This window comes from Rana temporaria, chromosome 3, assembly GCF_905171775.1.
Source record: "Rana temporaria chromosome 3, aRanTem1.1, whole genome shotgun sequence".
In the NCBI taxonomy this organism is placed as follows: domain Eukaryota; kingdom Metazoa; phylum Chordata; class Amphibia; order Anura; family Ranidae; genus Rana; species Rana temporaria.
This window is the reverse complement of record NC_053491.1, coordinates 52,705,135-52,728,846: the sequence shown is the minus strand read 5'-3', so window position 1 is coordinate 52,728,846 and position 23,712 is coordinate 52,705,135. Positions and strand designations below refer to the sequence as shown.

The window sequence follows — 23,712 nt, the reverse complement described above, 5'->3', positions numbered from 1 at the left end:
TAAATGTGACTGGCAGGTAAGGAGTTAACACTAGGGGGCAAGGAAGGGGTTAAATGTGTAGCCTAGTGAGTGATTCTAACTGTAGGGGAGGGAACTGACTGGGGAGATGACCGATCTGTGTCCCTATGTACAAGGGACAAAGCATCGGTCTCCTCTCCCTGACAGGACGTGGATCTCTGTTTTTTCACACAGAGATCGACAGTCCTGCTCAGTTACTGGGCAATCGTGGGTGCCCGGCGGCCATCGCGGCCGACGGGCACGCGCATCGTGTTCCCAGTAACGCGGCGGGTGCCGCCCTTGCGGCTTTAAAAGACGAAGACGTCATATGAATGACGTCCTGTCAGAACAATTGAACTACTGTGCCGCCGTCAATTGACGGCAGATGGTAGCTGAGTGGTTAAAGAGCTTAAAACAAATAAGAGACCAGGCCCAGACGGATACTCGGCCCTTTATTACCGGACTTTTAAGGACATAATCTCCCCTTTACTAGCAGAAGCATTTATTGACTTACTGGAAAATAAATCCTTTAGGCAAGAATCATTGAAGGCCATCATATGCATGATTCCAAAACCGCATACAGATGATACCCTTAGTACAAATTACCGCCCTATTTCCATGTTAAACACGGATATCAAACTATTAGCAAAAATTTTATGCAGCCATTTAGAAATCGGATGAAAGGTTAAGCACTGGGAAACACTTTTTGAAAGATAAACCGTGCATTTTATATACAACTGTATAGATCAGACCAAAATGAGGGACAAATGAGGAGGAAAGAGGGACAGAGGGACATATCTTCAAATCAGGACAGAACCTCGAAATCAGGGACAGTCTATGCTCAACCACTTAATTTCACCATTGCAGACTGGCCATAAGTAACATGTAAACTGTGCAATAATTGCAAACTCAAGGCCTTGGCATTTGCTAGAGTAAAATAGAAGTGTCATAAATGACATCATATGTATTGAGGCTGATTTGGAATGAAGACTAAACAGAATATATGCATTTAGACTATGGATCAGATAAATTCAGTTTATGTGGATCTAGCTGGCGATCAGCAGCACTAGTCTATCTTTTATTGTGGGGCATTTCCTGACACTTAAAGAGGTTGTAAACCTCTGAAAAAAATCCCCATTTTTCTGAAGTGCATCAGTAGTGCCTCTTTGAAAAGAAAAGTATTCTTAGGAAAATAATCACTTGATCTCTAAGATCTACAGTCTGTTCTTTTTTTTTACATGAAACACATGTCAGCATTGTTCAAAGTATCCCATTCTTGTTAAATATAAACGCATGTGCAATGTGAGGGCTCATCAACATGCCCCATTGTATTCACACTCTTCTACCAAAATAAAGTATATGAAGGGATGCATTCCATCACGTTACCTTTATATATTTATAATTTTTCCACTCACTTGCAATCATTTTTCTTACTTTTTACAGGACAATTGTGGTTGACCCACTTAAAGTTGACCTCTCATTAGATACATGTTTCATGTTATATGCATGGAGGATTAGTAATGTGTTACTATAACACAGGTATTAACTACTGCTAAAAGAAATAACACTACTCTGGCAAATAGTTTTATCATCTAGGGCCAGCATTATCTTTGTTCAGCTATCATTCAGTCAGCATCTACACTATATTGCCAAAAGTATTGGGACACCTACCTTTACTCGCACATGAACTTTAATGGCATCCCAGTCTTAGTCTGTAGGGTTCAATATTGAGTTTGCCCACCCTTTGCAGCTATAACAGCTGCAACTCTTCTGGGAAGGCTGTCCACAAGGTTTAGGAGTGTGTCTGTGGGAATGTTTGACCATTCTTTCAGAAGCGCTTTTGTGAGATTGGACAAGTAGGTCTGGCTCGCAGACTCCGCTCTAATTCATCCCAAAGGTGTTCTATCGTGTTGAGGTCAGGACTCTAAGCAGGCCAGTCAAGTTCCTCCACCCAATCTCGCTTATCCATGTCTTTGCTTTGTGCACTGGTGCACAGTCATGTTGGAACAGGAAGGGGCCATCCCCAAACTGTTCCCACAAAGTTGGGACCATAAAAATGCCCAAAACGTCTTGGTATACTGATGCCTTAAGAGTTCCTTTCACTAGAACTAAGGGGCCAGGCCCAACCCCCTGAAAAAATAACCCTACACCATAATCCCCCCATACTCCCCCTCCACTAAATGACTTGGAGAGCTGCAACTGCATTTAGACACCCATAAATTACTCGACCCGTTTCAATCAGGATTCCGTCCGGGTCACGGAACAGAAGCAGCGCTGCTCAAAATATGGGATGACGCTCTAGAGGCCGCAGATGAAGGAGAATCTTGTCTCCTGATACTGCTGGACCTAAGCGCTGCTTTTGACACTGTAGACCACGGACTACTACTGGCTAGGCTAGCTGAAGTAGCCGGTGTCGCTGAAGGTGTTTTACCCTGGTACTCCTCCTTCTTGGAAAACCGATCACAAATAGTGAAACTGGGGTCTTTCACTTCTGAAAAACTTACGGTATCATGTGAAGTCCCTCAGGGATCTCCCTTATCGCCCGTATTGTTTAATATCTATCTTCGCCCTCTTTTTGAAATCATCAGTAACCAGGAGTTACTTTACCACTCCTATGCAGACTATGTATTTCCGCATCTGCAACAAAAAGGATCATTCTCTTGGACTAGAGAAATGCCTTACTCTAATAGATAACTGGATGACAAACAGTTATCTTAAACTCAACGGTTCAAAAACAGAACTTCTCCTGTTTCACGCTAACCAGAAAAATCACCCTGCGTCAACATGGACTCCCCCGCCCATTCTGGGTAAAACTATCACCCCTAGCACCAAAGTCAAAAGTCTCTGAGTCATTTTCGATACCTACATGACAATGGATGCATAAATAGGGTCAGTAGTCAGCGGATCACACCATCTGCTGCGCCTACTACGCAGACTCACGCCCTTTATCCCGAAAGAGGACATTGCAGTCGTGGTGGGAACAATCATCAATTCCAGACTTGACTACGCAAATGCCCTCTATCTAGGACTCCCCAAATACCAAATCACTCGTCTGCAAGTCGTTCAAAATACGGCCGCTCGACTAGTGACTGGAAAAAAACCATGGGAATCAATCTCACCTTCACTGAGATCCCTTCATTGGTTGTCAGTAAAATACAGAATCACTTTCAAGGCACTCTGTCTAATACATAAGTGTATTCAAGGCAACGCCCCCCAATATCTATGCGAAAAAATAAAAGCCTATAACCCCAATCGCATTCTGCGATCCACCAATCAAAACCTACTCCAGATACCCAAAGCCAGATACAAGTCCAAAGAAGATCGAAGATTTGCAGTCCAGGGACCTCGCCTGTGGAATGCACTACCAACCACCATCCGACTGGAATCGGACCACTTGGCCTTTAGGAGAAAGATTAAAACCCATCTCTTCTGAGGTCAAGGGGTTCCTTACCCATGAAATGGATACAGCGCCCAGAGGCGATTCAGTTCGCATGTGTTGCGCTTTACAAGTCTCTCACTCACTCAGAGGTAGCCCAATACTTTTGGCAATATAGTGTGAATAAGCGAGTTTGGGATGGAGGAACTTGACTGCCATGCCAGGTCTTCTTGTCCAACATTAGTGCCTGACCTCACAAATGCGCTTCTGGGAGAATAGTCAAACATTCCCACAGACAAACTCCTAAACCTTTTGGACAGCCTTCCTAGAAGAGATGAAGCTGTTATAGCTGCAAAGGGTGGGCCAACTCAAAATTGAACCCTGCGGACTAAGACTGGGATGCCATTAAAGTTCATGTGATAGTAAAGGCAGGCATCCCAATACTTTTGGCAATATAGTGTACTTCCTAAATAGCAATCATAGAAATCCTTATGCCGGTGCAGCAGCTTTTACGTTGTGTACATTTTGGGGTTTATTTACTGAAGGCAAATGGGCTTTTCACTTTTTAAAAGAATTTTAGTGACCTTAGTGAACAAGACGAAACTCTGACAACTTTCATTATCCAGTCAGGGCTGGATTTCCCAATAGACACTGTAGGTATGTGCCCATAGGTGCCCGTTTGAGTTGAAAGATTGCTACTTTCTTTCCCAGAGCCCAGCTGATAGGGGTGAGGGCCTGTTTGGAAATCCAGGCCTGCTGACAACTCCTTCAACAAAAACACAAAGGCTCTGGTGCAGTAACCTTTAACAATTAGTTTAAAAACAATTACAATTGTACTCACACATCGATGCTTGACCAAAGCATGTCATCCACAAGAATCTCTGAAATCACTGAGCGATGATATCCCTCCATCTGTTACACAGATGTAACATGAGCCAATCCTGTACAGTATAAGCTCCCAAGAAGGAAGCGACACTTCAGGCACCCTGACAGCTACTCGGCTCCAGTGTCTGTAGTGGGATGGAGCGGAGGAGCTCACTTAGCCACTGGAAGAGCAAGCGCCGAATAGGATGTCATGTCCTAGCCGACTCTGGCTCTTCTGGGAACTGAGTGAGCTCCTCCATCCTGCTCACATCGTAGTCGGTGCTGGCTCTTCTGGTGGCTGAGTGAGCGCCTCCATCTTGCTGCAGACACTGGAGCATCTGTGTGTGAGGGCAACTGTAATTGTTTTTAATCCAATTGGTAAAGGTTACTGGCCCCCATGGACATCCCAATTCAATACATACTTATTGCACTCTATGGGGTGACATCTTCTCACCTCCCACCCTGTAATAATACAGATATGGGCTGTGGTCACCAGAGCCTCCTTCCCCAGCAGTGCAAGTGGACCTCTGCTGAACCTAAAGTAAAGCGGAACTCTGATGTAAGATGGAACACTGTGAACCCTAATGTAAAGGGTAACACTGCTGACTGTGATGTTAGAGGGGAGGGCTTTGGTGACCAGAGACCAACTTACATCAGAATTCCTCTTTATATCACAGTCCACAGTGTCCACCTTACATCAGAGTTCCCCTTTACATCAGGGTCTGCAGAGGTCCCCCTTGAACTGTAAGAGGAAACCATGCAGATTCTGATGTAAAGGAGAACTCTGAGGACTCTGATGTTAAGGGAACTCTGGGGACTCTTCTGTAAGGGGGGGGGGGCTCTGGTGACCAGAGAGCATTCCCCTTTATACATATAAAAAAATTAAGGAAAATTCTCTGCCTAAAGGCTCCTGATATGTAAATCCAGCCCTGCATCCAGTCATGCACAATCAAAATTATTTTTTTTCTTCAAAATGTTCTTTTTTTTTTACCACATTTATGAAGAAAATAAAAAATGTGGCCATTTATCATTTTATTCTGAGTGCTCCCTCTTGGTATTAATTTGTGTTTTAGCTTTGTTTATTTTATAAAACCAATTGACTTTTGCTACATAAAACTGGTATTTACTTACAATGCCGAGAGGCTAGAGCCTACGGCGTCTATTCAATATTCAGAGTTTAGGAAGTTGTAATGGTCAAGTTGATGGCAGTTGATCTCTGATCTTGTTATTATACACACAACTCTCTGCACTTACACATGGTTATTTCCTTATTCGGCCATCCGTATCTTTTTTTTTTTTTATGTTTTATAGTATATTTTATATAATACGTAATGAAATACCCTGCTAGTAAGAGTTAGTATACACTTTATTTCTCTAGTTGACTGACAAAAAGTACAGATGACAGTGTCGGTGCGTAGGCAGCATTTTATGAAAACCATAATTCCCTCTGAAGATTACAGGTCTACATTCCTTCATATCCAAAATGTGTAAACGGATTTATGTTCCCTTGTCAGGCAATGTAATTACTGTGTTACCACTTGCATGCAAACATCCAGATTCTTGCAATTTAAAAGGCTGAGTTCACCTTTTACATAAACTGGCCTATGCAAACAAGGGGCCCCACTAGTTTAAAATACAATGTGCATTTGTAGAAATATTGTTTAATGCAAATGCCATACCTATAGACTTTTTCTGTTACCAATGTTTACATTTCAAGATATGTGTTACATCAAAATGGCCACAAGGCAACATCTTTAAAGACAGCTAAAGAGATTATCACTTTAGTTGTCCTCGAAGAAGGAGACTTGGTGGCCATTTTCCTGTAGCCCCCATGTCCCAGAAACAAGTCAGGAAGTAGGAATATAAACATTGGGAATATTTCGGCCAGGCTTCATGGGTGACAGAAAAGGCCTACAGGTACAGTATGGCATTTATATTAAGCAATATTTTTACAAATAGCATCATTTATTTTAAACTACTGGGGCCCTTTGTCTGCATAGGTCAGTTTATGTTTCTAGGTGAACTTAGCCTATTATTTATGTTGAAGAACAGAATGAACAATAATTCGAGATACGCCGCGTAAGTGCAAATATGCGCTGTTGTATCTGTGCGCCGTGCCCACAAAACTAGATACGCCTGAAAATAGGCTTAATCCGACCGACGTAACTTGCCTACGCCGGCGTATCGTGGGCGCATATTTACGCTGGACGCATCTGGCGCACCCATTGATTTTCTATTCAAATATGCAAATGAGGGAGATACGGCAATTCGCGAACGTACTTGCGCCCGGCGCAGGCTATGCGATGTGCGCGCAAGTTGTACGTCCGGCCTAAAGTTATTCCTCATTAAGCAGGTGTAACTCAGCACTGCAGGGCCCCACCCCCTGCTCTCTCCTTACTGGCTGTGCTTGACAGCAGCGGGAACCAATGGCTCCAGCTGCTGCCTCCATGTCCAGTGAGGAGAGAGATCTGCTTCTCTCTGGCCCAGCACTCGCTTGAGATTGGGCTCAGGTGAGTATTTGAGGGGCTGGGAGGGGAGCTGACCACAGAAGGTTTTTGCAGAGAACACTTTAAACAAAGCAATGTTTGCGAGCAAATCGTACACTTCAAATGCTGAGACTTATCACGTGACTTCAGTTTTTGCAGAAGCTTATGGCAAATAGCAGATTGTCACTGTGATCCCACTTGTCCCAACCTTATTCCCAACATATTGTAACATATTATAATCTCCAAACAAGGACAGCTGAAATTTGACCTTATTTTCTGAATTTGTTTCTGGACAGTTAACAAAACAAGCCTCAGTCCACTTTTGTCCTCTTAGTTCTCATACTTGAATTTTTATCCATACTTTAATATTTTGACCACACGTCACTTTCAAATTACTTTGGACTTTTGAGCACTTTCATTGTTGCATAAGTGTGCACACCCTTAAACTAATACTTTGTTGAAGCACTTTTTGATTTTATTACAGCACTCAGTCTTTTTGGGTATGAGTCTATCAGCATGGCACTCTTGACTTGGCAATATTTTCCCACTCTTCTTTGCAAAAATACTCCAAATCTGTCAGATTGTGAGGGCATCTCCTGTGCACAGCCCTCTTCAGATCACCCAACAGATTTTAAATCAGATTCAGGTCTGGGCTCTGGCTGGGCCATTCCAAAACCATAATTTTCTTCTGGTGAAGCCATTCCTTTGTTTATTTGGATGTATGCTTTGGGTCGCTGTCACGCTGAAAGATGAAGTTCTTCTTCATGTTCAGCTTTCTAGCAGAAGCCTAAAGGTTTTGTGCCAATATTGACTGGTATTAAGAACTTTTCATAATTCATAATTCCCTCTACCTTGAATAAGGCCCCTGTTCCAGCTGAAGAAAAACAGCCCCAAAGCATGATGCTGCCACCACCATGCTTTACGGTGGGTATGGTGTTCTTTTGGTGATGTGCGGTGTTGTTTTTGCGTCAAACATATCTTTTGGAATTTTGGCCAAAAAGTTCAACCTTGGTTTCATCAGACCATAACACATTTTCCCACATGTTTTTGGAAGACTTCAGATGTGTTGTTGCAAAATTTAGCCGGGCCTAGAAGCTTTTCAGAAAGAATCCAGGCCTTTGTTAAAGCAATCTACATAAGAGCCATGGGCGTAGCATAAGGGGTTGCAGGGGTCACAATCGCAACCCCACCTCTAACCTCAGTGGGCCCCTGCAGCCTCCCTGTAATATTATCATATTCTCCACATAGTCCAGTTTTGATCTGCCCTAGGGCCCCACAGCCATACTCCAGTACTGGGCTTCCACTATGCCTTCCACAGTCCACACTGCTCTGTTCACATTGGCTGGGGAGAAGCTGTGAGCCATTTTTTTAATGGAGAAGAGCATGGGGTGAGAACAGCCCAGGATGGGGAATTGCTTGTGCTGTGTGCTGGCAACATGGAATGGTAACGGTGCTTAGCGAGGTAAGAGGAGGAGAGTGCTGTCCTGTAGCCACGATGGGATTGATGTCACTGGTGAGGTAAGACACGGCTCCATGTCTCCTAGTCACCAGCTGGAATTCTCTGTACCCCCCACCCGGGAATGTCTGCTTACCCCACTTCTGTGACAACTGGGGAAAAGACACACACCTCTGGGTGGTGACCTTCCCCCAACATCTGCCAACACTGACAAAGAAACCTTCAGAAATTGCTAAAACAAATCCCTTTACACCTCATGAGGGGCTGCAGGTTCAAGATTTTGTGTCACATGGCTTTGCCCCCCCCACATCTAAGTTATTATGTGATTGTGATTTCAGTCCTGTGTAGTGTGTGTGGGGGGGGGGGAGCTTTATACAGTGCTGGGGTGGAAAAGGGGCTCTGCTAAGTGACCTGCCAGGAGTCCCTGTCCTCTGATTCTCCAGTGGGGATCCCTGTCCTTTGATTTTCCACCAGGGATCCCTGTCCTCTGATTTTCCAGCGGGGATCCCTCTCCTCTGATGTAAGGAGGAACTCTGAGAACTCAAAACTCTTAAGCCACATTGAGTATCTTGGCGTGTGGTGGGTGTATCTACATGCCCCGTGAAAGTGGTGGGTGGTAGTGGGCGGGGGGCCCAGGTCAACTTTTGCATCAGGGCCCACAAGCTTCAAGCTACACCTCTGATAAGAGCTGTTCATGACGATCTTCAATTGAAGGTCACATCTTTAAAATTCTCCCGGTCATTGGACCTTCTTAGTGTAGAAGTCAATGGCCAACACTTTGTTCCTGGTAGAAATGTGGCATTTTTAGGAAGAAAATCGATTTGCCTGACAGGACTGCGGGTGTGAAATGCGGTTGTGTGACCTGAGCCTTATACCTACAACTATTCTTTCCTAAGGAAAAGAAAAATCCTTCCCTGGCTGCTCCTCACATCAGATTCCATTCTTTCATCAGGAGTAAACAGAAGTCTTTCACATTCCCAGATGAAAGGGAACCTTTTAAGCAGCATATTTTTAGCTGGAGCGTGTAGGCCAATGAAACAGCATCTGAAATTACAGTGGCGTACTGGTGAAATACCGGTTTTATTGTAGGAAAGCATATACAATAAGTCAAAAAAAATCTGATTTTACTATGTGCCATGCTGTACAAACTTTCTTTTGCTAAAAATGTTTATCTTACTGTTTTACTTTTTTTTTTTACATTTCCATTGTTTTTTTTATTTTTTTACATTTAAGTTAATGTTTGATTTGTAACCATTAGTCAAATGTTAAAGCTGAACTCCAGGGCAAACAATTATTATCTAAACAAAGAGTCATGAGTGTTCCTCCATTATTCTTGGTGTGCTTTGTGTATTTATTCCAGTTCTTTGCAGTAATTAATTGTGAAACTTTGCCTCTGTGCAGAGGTTTTCCTGTAATAAAGACTGGTCACTGCTGCTCTCTCTCCTTTTACAGGGTGAATGGTCTTGTCTCCACCCCCTGTAGTGAGTGGAGCTTGCTGGGCTCCTCCCACAGACCTGTTCTCCTGTACAGCACAGTAATGATGTCACTGCTACCTCTGAGTTTACAAAGGCATTTGGTGCACACAAAGTGGATTTATATTCTGTGTGGCTATTGAGAAATACACTATATTGTCAAAAGAATTTAGACACCTGCCTTTACATGCACATGGACTTTAACCACTTGCTTCCAAATCACATACATGTACGTCATTTAACTTTGAAGTGGTTGTATCGGAGTGGTGCCTGCAGTTGCAAGCATCACCCCGGTACTATTTTTTAGAGCCGACAGTCAGCTCTCTTGTAATAGCTGATGCGGCTAATCAGCCACTTGGCTGTTTCATACAAGCAGTGGGAGGGGACAGCCCCCCCTCTCTCCACCTTCTGCTGCTTGCCCAGGCTCTCCAGTCCCACCGGGAGACCTGAGCAGAATCGGAATTGGCTTTGATCAGGTCTCGGTAATGGTAACCTGGAAGCGACTCCATGACATCACTTCCGGTTTACTCAGGAAACAAGGGGCGCCAGTTTTCAAAAATCTAAAGTTTTTAAAAAAGCAGATCTTGGCGTTTTGAATGCTTTTAAGTGCAGAAAAAGGGGTTTGGGGTCTAGACCTGAGTACCTGACATGTGCCCAATGCTGTCAAAGAGATGTTTGCATTTCTTTGTGACAGCAATAGAAGTGATCAAATAAAATAAATCAAAGGGACAGTGTAAATAAATAAATAAATAAGAAAAAAATATATTGAATTTAAAGCTCCCCATCACTCCATGCTCGCACGCAGAAGCGAACACATACATAAGTCGCACCCGCATTTGTAAACAGTGTTCAAACCACACATGTGAGCTATCGCCAGCGTGAGAGAAATCATTTTAGCACAAGACCTCTTCTGTAACTCTAAACAAATATCCTGTAATAAATTTTGAAGCATCGCCTATGCAGATTTTTAAGTACTGTCATTTGTCGCCATTCCATGAGCGTGTGCAATTTTAAAGCATGACATGTTTGGTATCTATTTACTCTGCGTATCATCATCTTTTACATCATACAATTTTTTTTTAAAGGGTTTGTAAATCGTCATGTTTTTTCACCCTAATGCATCCTATGCATTAAGGTGAAAAAACACCTGGCAGTCACCGTTCCCCCAGCCCCCTCCCCCCCTGTTTTACTTACCTGAGCCCTGAATTTACCTTGGCGGGGAACGCGCTGTCCCTCACTCCACAGGGTTCCAGCTCTTAATTGGACAGATTGATAGCAGCGCAGCCATTGGCTACTGCTGCTGTCAATCAAATGACACGGGCAGCGGGGGCGAGGCCGAGTCATACATTTGGCGGCTATTGACACCGAATGATGGACTCAGGAGCGCGCCCGCAACGTATCCCCCCGTGAGAGTGCTTCTTCTAGGGAGCTATTTGATGCGAGGAGGAGCCGTGAGAGCTGCCGAGGGACCCTAGAAGTCGGTGTTCAGGCCACTCTGTGCAAAACAAACTGCATAGTGGAGCTAAGTATGACATGTTCGAAGCCTTACAATCACTTTAAGACATTTTGGACAACTTCATGCTCCCGACTTTGTGGGAACAGTTTTGGATTAGTCCCTTCCTGCTCCAAGGCAAGGTCCATAAAGACATGAATGAGCGAGTTTGGGGTAGAGGACCTTGACTGGCCTGCACAGAGTTCTGATCTCAACCCGATAGAACACCTTTGGGATGAATTAGAGTGGAGACTGCGAGCCAGGCTTTCTCGTCCAACAACTGCGCTTCTGAAAGAGTGGTCAAACATTCCCATAGACACAGTCCATAACCTTGCGGACAGCCTTCCCAGAAGAGTCAAAGCTGTTATAGCTGCAAAGGGTGGGCCAACTTATAATCTAACGAACTAAAACTGGGAAGCCAATAAAGTTCATGTGCATGTAAAGGCAGGCGTTGCAATACTTTTGACAATATAGTGTATATTTAAAGTTTTACTAAACCCACAACAGTAAAATCAGTCTGTATATGTAGTAAAGCATGTTATACTCACTGCTTAAGCTATCTGTTAATTGACTGTTTGGACGATGCTGTGGTCTTTTCTTTAAATATGCAGCAAAATATGCATGTGAATGAATACATTTTACATTCCCCATACATTTATTACTTTTTGATAGAAAATAAAATGATAATAGAAAAAAAATATATATTTAATGGCCTGTTGTTTAGCAGGTGGTAGTAAAAGTGGATTGGGCCGTGTATGTAATTTGTTGAGAAATTAAAGAGAAATGACTGTCAGTACAAAAGTGTTTACAGTTGGGTGTCAGTAGATTAGCACGGTTATAGTGCCTATAAACATGACATAATTGTCACTAATTCCGGCTGCTTTTTAGTTTTATTGGAGTCCTTTTTAAACTCATTAATGTGCTGGCTCACGTTGTGCACCTCGGATGGCCAAAGAGAATTTTACATTTTCCCATGTACACTGCAGACTTAAAAGTTCAATAAAGATTTTCAAGCTATATATTTTCTGAAAGTAGAGAACCTATAAGTCCCGTGATACTTCTGCAACTATTCATCAAAATGATATTTTCCACAGACATACACAAAAGTCATTATTAGCACACTCAAAAACATAATAATCTAAAAAATTCCAATAAACCTTTAAATACGTTATAAATAAAGCTGAGGATAACTTGTATGTCCCCTACTGCATTATATTTAAAACATTTTTTTTTACCAATCTAATCAAATTAATCACTTGGTAACATTCTGCCAAAATCCAAGGGGCATTTTATAAAGCAATGAATGAGACGTTCACCAAACATTCACTGCTGCCTAATTATTTTTAACCACTTCAGCCCCGGAACAATTTACCCCCTTCCGGACCATTGTTTGCAATACAGCACTGCGCCGCTTTAACTGACAATTGCGCGGTCGTGCGATGTTGTACTCTAACTTATGTCCATCTTTTCCCACAAATAGAGCTTTCTTTTGGTGGGATTTGATCACCTCTGCGGTTTTTATTTTTTGCGCTACAAACAAAGAAAGAACATAAATTTTGAAAAAATAAAAACACAATATTGTTTACTTTTTGCTATAATAAATATCCCAATTTTTATTAAAACACATTTTTTCCTCAGTTTAGGCAGATACGTATTCTTCTACATATTTTTGGTAAAAAATGACAATAATGTATATTGATTGGTTTGCACAAAAGTTATAGCGTCTACAAAATTAGGTTATTGATGTATGGCATTTTTTTTTACTAGTAATGTCGGTGATCAGCGATTTTTATTGGGACTGCGACATTGTGGCGGACAGATTGGACACTTTTGACACTTTTTTTAAACCATTAACATTTATACAGTGATCATTGCTATAAATAGCCACTGATTACTGTAAAAATGTCATTGGCAGGCAAAGGGGTTATTACTAGGGGGTGATCAAGGGGTTAAATGTGTTCCCTCACTGTGTGTTCTAACTGTGGGGGGGTGGGACTAACTGGTGGAGGAGACTGATCGGTGTTCCTATATACTAAAAACACTTGATAGGTCTCCTCTCACCTGAAAGGATGTGCTTTTGTGTGTTTACACACACAGATCCACGTTCCTGCTCTGTCACAAGCAATCGCGGGTGTCCGACAGACCACTTAAAGCGCCCGCCGTACAGCTATGGAGATTTGCGACAGGAGAGCCATTCTGCCGCTGTCAAATGACAGCAGGCGGTCGGCATGTGGTTAATTTAGAACACATGCACCAGGAATTAAAACATTCAAAAACCAAAGCACCTCTAGACATGAGCTTCATGCTATCTATAGGCAAACAAAGAAGCCCGTCTCTGATCACCATTGAAGAATCTGTATGAATAAGTGCCATACACCAAAGAATGATCTTCCAGGTGCTTTGTTAACCATCAATAGTACACTTGCATCCATAGGGGCAGATCCACATACCTACGCTGCGCCCGGCGCAGATGTGAGATACGCTACGCCGCTGTAACTTACTTTGCAAATCTTTGAATCCTGAAAGAATTTGCGCCGTAAGTTACGGTGTATCTCTCGCGGCGTAAGGGCGCGGAATTCAAATGCGGCGAGTAGGGGGCCCCGTCTGTCAAAACTCCCAGGGTGCATTGCTCGAAATGACGTCGCAAAGACGTCATTGTTTTCGTCGTGAACGTAAATGGCGTCCAGCCCCATTCACGGACGACTTACGCAAACGACGTAAAATTTTCAAAATTATACGCGGGAACGACGGCCATACTTAATATTGAGTACGCCACCAGATAGCAGCTTTAACTATACGCCGGAAAAAGCCGAACGGAAACGACGTAAAAGAATGCGACGGCCGCTCGTACGTTCGCGGATCGTCGGAAAAAGCTAATTTGCATACTCAACGCGGATTACGAGGTGAACGCCACCCAGCGGCCGCCGGAAAATTGCATCTTAGATCCGACGGCGTACTAATGCGTACGCCTGTCGGATCTAACACAGATGCCGTCGTATCTTGTTTGGTGGATACCAAAACAAAGATACGACGCGCAAAATTTTAAATTACGCGGCGTATCAACAGATACGCCGGCGTAATTTCTTTGAGGATCTGCCCCATAATGTTTCCACTTGAAGACCAACTTCTTATTGTGTTTCACCTTGAATGGCTTGATCACCCATCCTTGTGATCAAGCCATTCATGGTGAAATGCAGCGGTGAAATGCGTTAAGGTTGTGGTGATCTACAGGTGGAGCTGTACTATTGATGGCTGAATAAACCATCTGGAAGATCATTCTTAGGCTCCGTACAGACGAGCGGACAGTCCGATGAAAACGGTCCGCCGGACCGTTTTCATCGGACATGTCCGCTCGGAGATTTCTGTCTGATGGTTGTACACACTATCAAACAGAAATCCGCGCAGACAGGATACGTGGTGATGTAGCCGCGCCGTCGCGGCGACGATGACGCGGCGACGTGCGCGACCCTGGAAGGTCAATGCTTTCACGCATGCGTCGAATCACTTCGACGCATGCAAGGGCTTTCGGCCGAGTGGACATGTCCGGTGAGTCGTACAGACGACCGAACATGTCCGACGGACCGGTTTCCAGCGGACATGTTTCTTAGCATGCTAAGAAATTTTTGTCCGCTGGAAAATGGTCGGCTGGACAAATGTCCGCTGGAAAACGGTCCGATAGGCCGTACACACGACCGAACATGTCCGCTGAAACTGGTCCGCGGACCAGTTTCAGCGGACATGTTCAGTCGTGTGTACGAGGCCTTAGGGGTATGGCTCTCATTTATCCGCATGCACCAGGAAGTTTCACCTACCGTGAATATTTTGTGAATGAGACAATCACTACCTTATAAAAAATATCCCCTAGAAATTACCAAACAATGAGGCCCTTTGCATTCTAATGTATGAAATACTATAAGCGATAGTAACTTTATTATTCTTGGTTTATATAGGAAAGCTACGTTCAGAACTTCTGATTTGACTTGCAATAACTTTAAATTACAAATGATCGATTATAACTTGCCTTTATTTTTAGCACATATACAATAAAATGGAAAAAATAAATAGCAGACCTTAAGTATATTTTAACCCAAAACCTTTATGCTTTCGTTTTTGAAGAGAATAACAAATTGCTATACCCCCTGTCAGTTTTCTTTGCCATTTGTGTCCCATAGGCACCACAGGAAATATCTACAAAGTGAGGGAAATCCTCTCTTGGACATCTGTCACCAGAATAAGAGCTAGATTTGCGTAGCTCGGCGTATAGTTGTGACGTAAAATAGGGCACCCAGACCATTATTCACAAAAGTCTGGCGCCGTACGTTGCGCCGGCGTAGTGTATCTAGGCAGGCGTAAGCCCACCTAATTCAAATGTGGAAGGTAGTGGGCGTGTTGTATTCAAAGTAGCCGTGACCCCATGTACATTTTTGCACTAACGATCCGCGCATGCAAGCGCATGCTCAGAGTCACGTCGCATATACTCCCTAAGTTGCGTCGGCTCAATGCTTTCGACGTGAACGTAACCTACGCACAGCCCCATTCACGTACCACTTACGTAAACAACGTAAAATTCGACGGCTGTTCCGACGTCCATACTTTAACATTGGCTGCGCCTTATTTTTGCATGGGTAATGTTACGCTGGACGTAAGCCTTACGTAAACGGCATAGCAGGCTCAAGTACGTTTGTGAATCGGCGTATCTAGGTCATTAACATATTCTACGCGTAAATCTACGGAAGCGCCTCTAGCGGCCAGTGTAAATAGACAGCTAAGATACGACGGCGTAGGAGACTTACGCCGCTCATATCTTAGCAACATTTAAGCGTATATCAGTTTGAGCATACGCTTAAATATACAACGGCGCGGATTCGGAGTCTACTGATACGCCCGTCGTAACTGTACCTGAATCTAGCTCTAAGTGTCTTTATTGGAAGATTTGGCTTCTATTCTTGTTCCGATAACAGCTCAACGTTTTGGATTTCCCTGACTTTCAGTCTTTATAACAGTGATCACCAGGAAAAAAAAGAGAGTGTAAATCGTATTTTTTTTTATTATAAGAAATGTTAATAAGGTAAAAAAATATTTCTGTAAAAAAAATATACCGGTATATAAGGTCACCAGAACAAAAAAGAGAGTGTAAATCTTATTTTTTCTTATTGATTCGTTTGATTGATCAGTCTGTCGGCCAGTCAAACCCCATCACTCGGCCGATCGTCTGTCCGCCCATCAGCCTCGCACTTACCCCATCCAGGCCACGGGCAGATTCGACAGCTTCCCCCTGCATCTCCTCGGCGCCTCCCCCCTGCACCTGGCCAATGCGGTCGCTTCTCCTTTAGGGCCAATCGGGTCTTAAGACCCGCTTCCTTATTGGCCAGGAGGAGACACAGGAAGACAACAGCAGATATTATTTTGCTATTGTCACACACCCGGACGGACTCAGGGCGCAGTGCTCTGCGCCCAAAGCCCAACCCTTTTTTAAAGCAAATTAGAGCCTCAGGCTTTAACTCACTTGCTTCATAAAAAAAATACCCATTAAAAACCATGCATCCAGCGCCCTGCATGTAGATTAGGGCCCGGCGCATGGATTAGGGGGGCGGTGCCCCTAATGAAGCGGCTGTCCAAGATAATTGGCTCGTCTAACAATAATCCCATAAAATATTTTGCACACATTTCGAAAAGAAAGGCTTTGAGTAAGTACTTTGTAGTTCATTTAAAAGCAATATAAAATGAAATAAACTCTTCACATACTGTTTTTTTATACATTGGTTACATGCTTATGTTAACATAGAATGTAGTCAGGTCTCTAGTAATTAATCGAGAGTGAACCCTGGCTGCTGAAGCTGCCGTGTTTCCAACCCTAGAGTTAAAATAAAGTTTAGCTCCCTTGGTGAAGTACAGGCAGTATCCGTGTCTTGATCCCCTGTACTAAATCTTAATCATAAAATGCAAAACTGTCCAAACGACTGTATTATTGAGATGGCGATTGCAGAACCCAGATAAATGATTGCTGCCCTGACATGGTTTATGTCAGTCCAAGACACTTTTTTTTTTTTTTTTACACAGCTATGAACAAATGAGAAGCAGCTTCGAAGTGGTAAGGGTTTGATGACCTCTAAGTAGGTCAAGCGAGACAGCGCCAGACATAATAATAAAAATAATAATAGTAATATGTGTATGTAATGGAAATCATGGTATTAAACAAACCCTGTTGGGACCCTTTAAGTCAGATTTTAATGCACGGAATGTGTCAAAGCTTACATTAAGATTGTAGATCAAAATATTTAAATGTGACTTAGAACAGTACAGAAATGTCTCTAGGTGCTTGATCTTGGAGCTAGAGCAGTGAATTTTCATATAATCCAGGATGATGGAGGCCATTCCAAGCAACTAGTGGATTTTGCCAGTATTTAAAGGAAAACTCTGCTTTCGCCAAAACAAAATACATATTATAGCTAATTGTTGCATAGGTAATTTTTTAGTTTAAAGTTATTAAAATTACCCATTTCATCTCAGTCCGCAGCTGCTCTGATTTTCTAAAACTGCCAAAAATGTAAGCAAGATTTCTTGTAATATGGCACACTGTGGTGGTGTGGGAACTGTTTTAAAACAGCGTTCCCTCAGAAATGTTTTACCTTCTTTTGTGAATGGCTGACATATTTTTCATGCATAGAGCTGGATACCAAATTATGGGCATCTCCTGCATTGTTGTATAGATGCTTTCTAATGCTGTATGGCTAAAAGCATACAGATTGCTTAAGTGGTCCTATTACAGAGACATCTCAGGCCTCGTACACACGACCGAGAAAATCGACGGGCGAAACACATCGTTTTGCTCGTCGAGTTCCTTGTTAGGCCCCGTACACACGTCCGAGGAACTCGACGTGCCAAACACATCGAGTTCCTCGTCGAGTTCAGTGTTGAAGCCGCAGAGGATCTCGGCGGGCTGACTTTCCTCATTGAACAACGAGGAAATAGAGAACATGTTCTCTATTTGCCCCGACGAGTTCCTCGTCGGCTTCCTCGCTGAAAAGTGTACACACGACCGAGTTTCTCGGTAGAATCCAGCTCCGATCGAGTTTCTGGCTGAATTCTGCCGAGAAACTCGGTCGTGTGTACAGGGCCTGAGGCTGTTGAGGATCTCGGCGAGCCAAATTTCCCCATTCTCGTCGAGGAAAAAGAAGACATGCTCTCTTTTTGGCTCGACGAGATTCTCGACAGTTTCCTCGTCGAAAAGTGTACACACGACCGGTTTCCTCTGCAAAAAAAAAAAAAACAGCAAGAGGCCTCACTCTCTTTGTAATTTTGAGGGGGAAAAAAACATGAACATTTTTTTTTGGTATTTAATGCTGAAAAGCTTAATTAATGTTCTAGTCACACAGGGCAATTGTAGTGCAAAGTGGATTTGCCTTTAGTAAATCAACCCCTCAGTCTTTCTACAACCCAAAAACATAATTGTAGGTTGATTGGCTTCACCTCATGCTGACCCTAAAAGTTGCGTGTTCCTCTTCAATGGAGACATTAAATTGTAAGATACTTCAAAGACTGGGACTGAATTGAATAGTCTGTGAATTATGTAAAGCACTGCATAATTTCCTAGTAGTATGCATAATTAATAATGAATGCATAATATACATGTTTACTTAATTTGTTTTGGAAGGCTCTTGGTTCTTTTTGTTCGATGCAAAATGTGAGTGCGGTCTCGTAACATTCCATCTATATTAATAACACACGTATTATGACCACAAATGCTTCACACATTACTACAGACTTTTGACCCAAAAGGCTTCTTGTATCTAGTTAATAAACCATGCTGATCGATGTACTGAGTGTGGAAAATAGATTCTTAATTTAGGGTCCCACTGTATTTATGTGAAGGTTTATCCAGGTCATCAAATACTGTATTTAGTCACAGTCAACTGGACTTGTGTTGTAATGTTGAAAACAGCTTATCTTAGCTTATCCAAGCCCCTTCTTCAGTTTTAATGAGTGTCATGAAAATTCCCCAAAATGTATATCAACGCGGGTAACACCAACACCTTGATCAAATTACTATGGAAAGGCAGACGTTTGTAGAATCACTCTGTATAAGTTACATAATCCTATCCTTGGTTTCCAGACAGCTTCAAAGGTGTTAATCATTCGATTTATGTGGCTGAAGGTATGACTTGTCTAAATTCTGGGGCAGAGATGGTAAAACTGAATTTTATGTGGAAGACAGATGGTGTCATAATCGAAAGAATTGGGACTTATGACTTATGGACCTGACTCTGGGGTTGGGACTATCTAACTTTGAACAGGGTGGTTCAATAATTCTTACACCTTCCATCCAGTTAAGTAATACGATCTGCCTATGAAATATCTTCCACAATATAGTACAAGTCCAGCTGAAATCTGTAATTGAGTGACAATATTTACATAGGATCCTTGCAGGAACCAACATAGGGTATGCATTGTGGAGAGGAGTGGGGAAAGTAAGTAAAGACACACAAGAGAAGAGGGTAACATCTACACAGCAGAGGGTATTTACAATTTCAATACAGGTTCACTTTATTAAACATTTTAGGGTTGGATTATTTTTTTTATTTATGGATTTTTTATGTGTGCAGGTCGGCACGATCCCGCGAACCATCGTAGCTGTACGTCGGTCCCTTTAAGCAGAACAGCAGGCGTGTGCACGTGCCTGCTGCATCGCGGGGGTGCCAATGCTCATGACCGGCGGTCGTGATAACCGCTGGCCACGAGCGATTGCGGGCACGAAAGGCAGAACAGAGATGTGTGTGTGTAAACACACACATTCCTGTTCTGTGAGGAAAGACAAATCCTGAGTTCCTAATACCTAGGAACCATGATCTGTCATTTCTTCTAGGTCAGTCCCCTCCCCCTACAGTTAGAAACACACTAGGGAACACAATTAACCCCTTGATCGCCCCCTAGTGTTAACCCCTTCCCTGCACTGATCACGGTATGAATGCCAATGGTTCCAAAAATGTGCCAAATGTGTCTGCCATAATGTCACAGTCCCGATAAAAATCTCAGATCGCCGCCATTACTAGTAAAAAAAAATAATAATAAAAATGCTATAAATCTATCCCCTATTTTGTAGACGCTATAACTTTTGCGCAAACCAATCAATATACGCTTATTGCAATTTGTATTACCAAAAATATGTAGAAGAATACATATTAGCCTAAACTGAGAAAAAAATGGGGATATTTATTATAGCAAAAAGTACAAATTATTGTGTTTTTTTCAAAATTGTCGCTCTTTTTTTGTTTATAGCGCAAAAAATTTAAATCGCAGAGATGATTAAATACCACCAAAATAAAGCTGTGGGGAAAAAAAGTACGTAAATTTTGTTTGGGTACAGCGTCGCACGACCGCGCAATTGTCAGTTAAAGCGACGCAGTGCCGAATCACATTGGGTAGCCAATTCTTCAGGGGGTGAAGTGGTTAAAGGAGGGACCCCATGCATATTTTGTTTTGTTTTTTGTTGTGTGGAGTTCCCCCGTATTTTAAGGGGAGACTCCAAACCTTTTTTTTCTTTTTTTTGTGTGTGTGATCCCCCTTGACAACCCTTTTTTTTTTGTTTTCTGTGGAGAATGAGGGAATCCCCAGCGGTATGTTTACAAACAGAAAAAATGTGTCCGAACCTGTAATTTGACGGTGATTAAAATTTTTCTTTTGTAAATGTCAGTTTTGCTATAGTAGGTTGTATAAAGATGTGCCACTTCACAGGTAGGTTAAGGCACCTAAGCATGTCATTTAAAGGAATTTTGCAATTTTAATGTTGCCTTTAAAGCATTATTAAAATCACTTCACTCCACCAAACAGAACTTTTTAAACTTTTTGTTGGCTTTTATACATATTCCCCCTTGCAGTGACCAGGTGTCCCATGCAAATTGTTTGATGATCAATCCCCTGCCTTTTGAATTAGAAAATGGCCATTACTGTTTTTTAACGTTCAACTTCAAATGGGTTCCTATTCGGCACCCCAACTTTAGTCAAGAATCTGCTTTGAACCAAACCCTGCTCATCTCTTATGAGGACATCTCACTGCAGGAATCACCAGAAGATACTGTAGCATGGGATTCATTTTAGCAGTTACTACATAAATCTGGAATATATGGTTTTGCTAGAGTTGACCTTTAAAGAAATATGGTATAAACGTACATATCTTGCTGTATAGATGCAATGCAGTCTTAAGTAAAATCAAGAACACAATGGGGACTTTTCATGTAAATGAGTGTAAAAACATCCATAAAATAAAAAATCCCCATTTTGTTTTACAATGAATCAGAAATGCTGATGAGACTGTTCTGTAATAAGTAGTTCTGTAATAGAAGTAGACTTCTCTGTTTTCCTTTGGGCTTGCATTCTATCAACTGATAAGCAGTCTACTTTATTAACATAGTAGAAATGATACTGTGCCACAGGATGTGTCTAACATCAGCCGAGAAACAATGTGTGCTCTGACAGAATCAGGCCAGCTCATAAAGTGAAAAGCATAACATAATAAATAAAATTCCAGAAACCTGAGCATGTGTACTACAGGTCTGCCCTCCTTCTAACTTTGTTGTTGATGTTGGCAGGCCGTGGGCTGTGATCGGCAGCTTGGGAGCAATGCCAAAGAAGACAATTGTGGAGTGTGTGCCGGAGATGGGTCGACTTGCAGGCTGGTGAGGGGACAATCCAAATCTCATCTTTCCCCTGAAAAACGTAAGTATCTCTTTCTTGTGTAAACCTTTGGCCCCAGGATATTTTTATTCTCAAATTGCTTTATAGTAAAATAATTTGAATGAAAATCCCACTGCTATAACATGTATATATTAGATTCTGTGGTCAAATAAAGGTGAAAGAATCATAGATGATTATTACATGAAGAAGCTATAACCCCAATCAAATCTGCAGCTTTCTTTAAAATAATACCTGGGGATCCTGCCATGAATGTCTTTCATCTATATAGGGAGACAATAAACTGCCATTGTCACTATCAAGAAGCTGGGCCAAATTAATGACGTTCAGACATTGCTAAAGCTTATGCATGTAGATCGGTCTGATGCTGCACCTGTCCCCCACCGGCTCTAAAACTGAGAACCAAGTGATCAAACACCACTGATCGCTTGGCTCTCACAGCTCCTTGAGCAGAGAGCTGGTGACTGCCAGTTGCCAGATCTCTGCTCTGTCACCCCCCTCCCCCGCACACATTGGAGCCCTGGGCTGTGGAGGGGGCATGAGTGGCCAGCTCAGGCTCTCAGCAGCTTGCCAGTCCAGGCATGTGAGTGGATCCCAACCATATGGTCACGCTCTTTCCCAAGGCTGGACCGGCTCTGTGGCGTCAACCAACAGCAGGCTTCAGCTGAAGATGGGTCACAGGACTGCAGAACAAACTGCACTCCTGTGATCCACAGGAGAATTACAGCCAAGCAAGCTTTGGCTGTACTTCTCCTTTAACATTAAGACTGGGTTCACACCATCGCCGGATCCATCTAACAGCAGGGGTCCGGTGCGTCCTGGTTCACCGTTTAATGTCCAATTTTAGCCCAAATTTTGGGCTGAATTCGGAACTGAAAGGGACCAAAAGACGCACAGCATTTTTCTGCAAAACGCATCAGACCTGCTGTGGAAATATGTGAACAGGCTCCATAGAGTGCCAGTCAAAATCTCCTGCTATTGTAATTTGGATGCGGAGAACCTGCATCCAATTCCCAATGGTTTGAACCCAGCCTAAAGTTAGTTACCCCCCAGTACTAACACTTGTTTTGGGGTCTTATCATCTGCCCACAGATTTTCTAGTGTTTGAAGGTTAAATGACAGGCCACCCTTAATCTTGACTTGGCAAGAAGTCAAGATCTTGTGTACTATCTGGGCTCAGCATTCAAGGAGCTCCCCAAGGATTCATTTGAAGACGAGTTTGCAAGTTTGCATCAGTAATAAAATATCTCTGTTTGAGGCATTTAACAGAAGCTTACATTCTCTAAACTTTGAATTGCATATTTTTAATAGGGGAATTACATGAGTGGCTGAACAGGTTCAGTTTCCCTGCCAGGTAACTAGTATGCACAATATAACCATTTCCACCATAGAGTACTGTGATAAATTACATTTAAACAATTTCATTCCCCCAAATAAGCTTTAATGTTGTTTGCAGATGGGAGGAACATTTTAAAATGCTGATCAGTAATATTGATTACAATTCTAGACCAAGCCTATAAATCTTGATCTCCGTGTCCATTATGAAAAATGGGCAAAGAGTTGTACTGGTCTTTGCTAGCCTTGATACTTTGGGGTTGATATGCTAAATGCAAATAGATTGTACACTTTGCAATGTGCAGCGCACTCTGCAAGAGCAGTTGCTCTGGAGCTTGTTAAATGAGGTAAAGGTTCACTTTGCAAAGAATACCCAATCACATGCAAGGAAAATATAAAAAAAACAGCATTTTTGCTTGCACATGATTGGATAATGGAAGTCAGCAGATCTTCTGCTCATTTACTATGCTCTGGGGCAACTGCTCATGTAGAGTGCAACTGCACTTTGCAAAATGCACAGTCTATTTGTCTTTAGTAAATCAACC

General features: G+C 42.6%; 1 protein-coding gene across 3 annotated transcripts in view; it reads left to right on the top strand.

Annotated features, from left to right (window-relative positions):
* Window positions 1-23,712, top strand: part of ADAMTSL3 (ADAMTS like 3) — a 634,062-nt gene that overhangs the window by 420,849 nt on the left and 189,501 nt on the right. For all 3 annotated transcript variants that reach the window (XM_040342560.1, XM_040342561.1, XM_040342563.1), the window contains exon 7: window positions 21,730-21,856. In XM_040342560.1, the coding sequence (XP_040198494.1) occupies window positions 21,730-21,856 (127 nt within the window). The remainder of the gene's footprint in view (window positions 1-21,729; window positions 21,857-23,712) is intronic.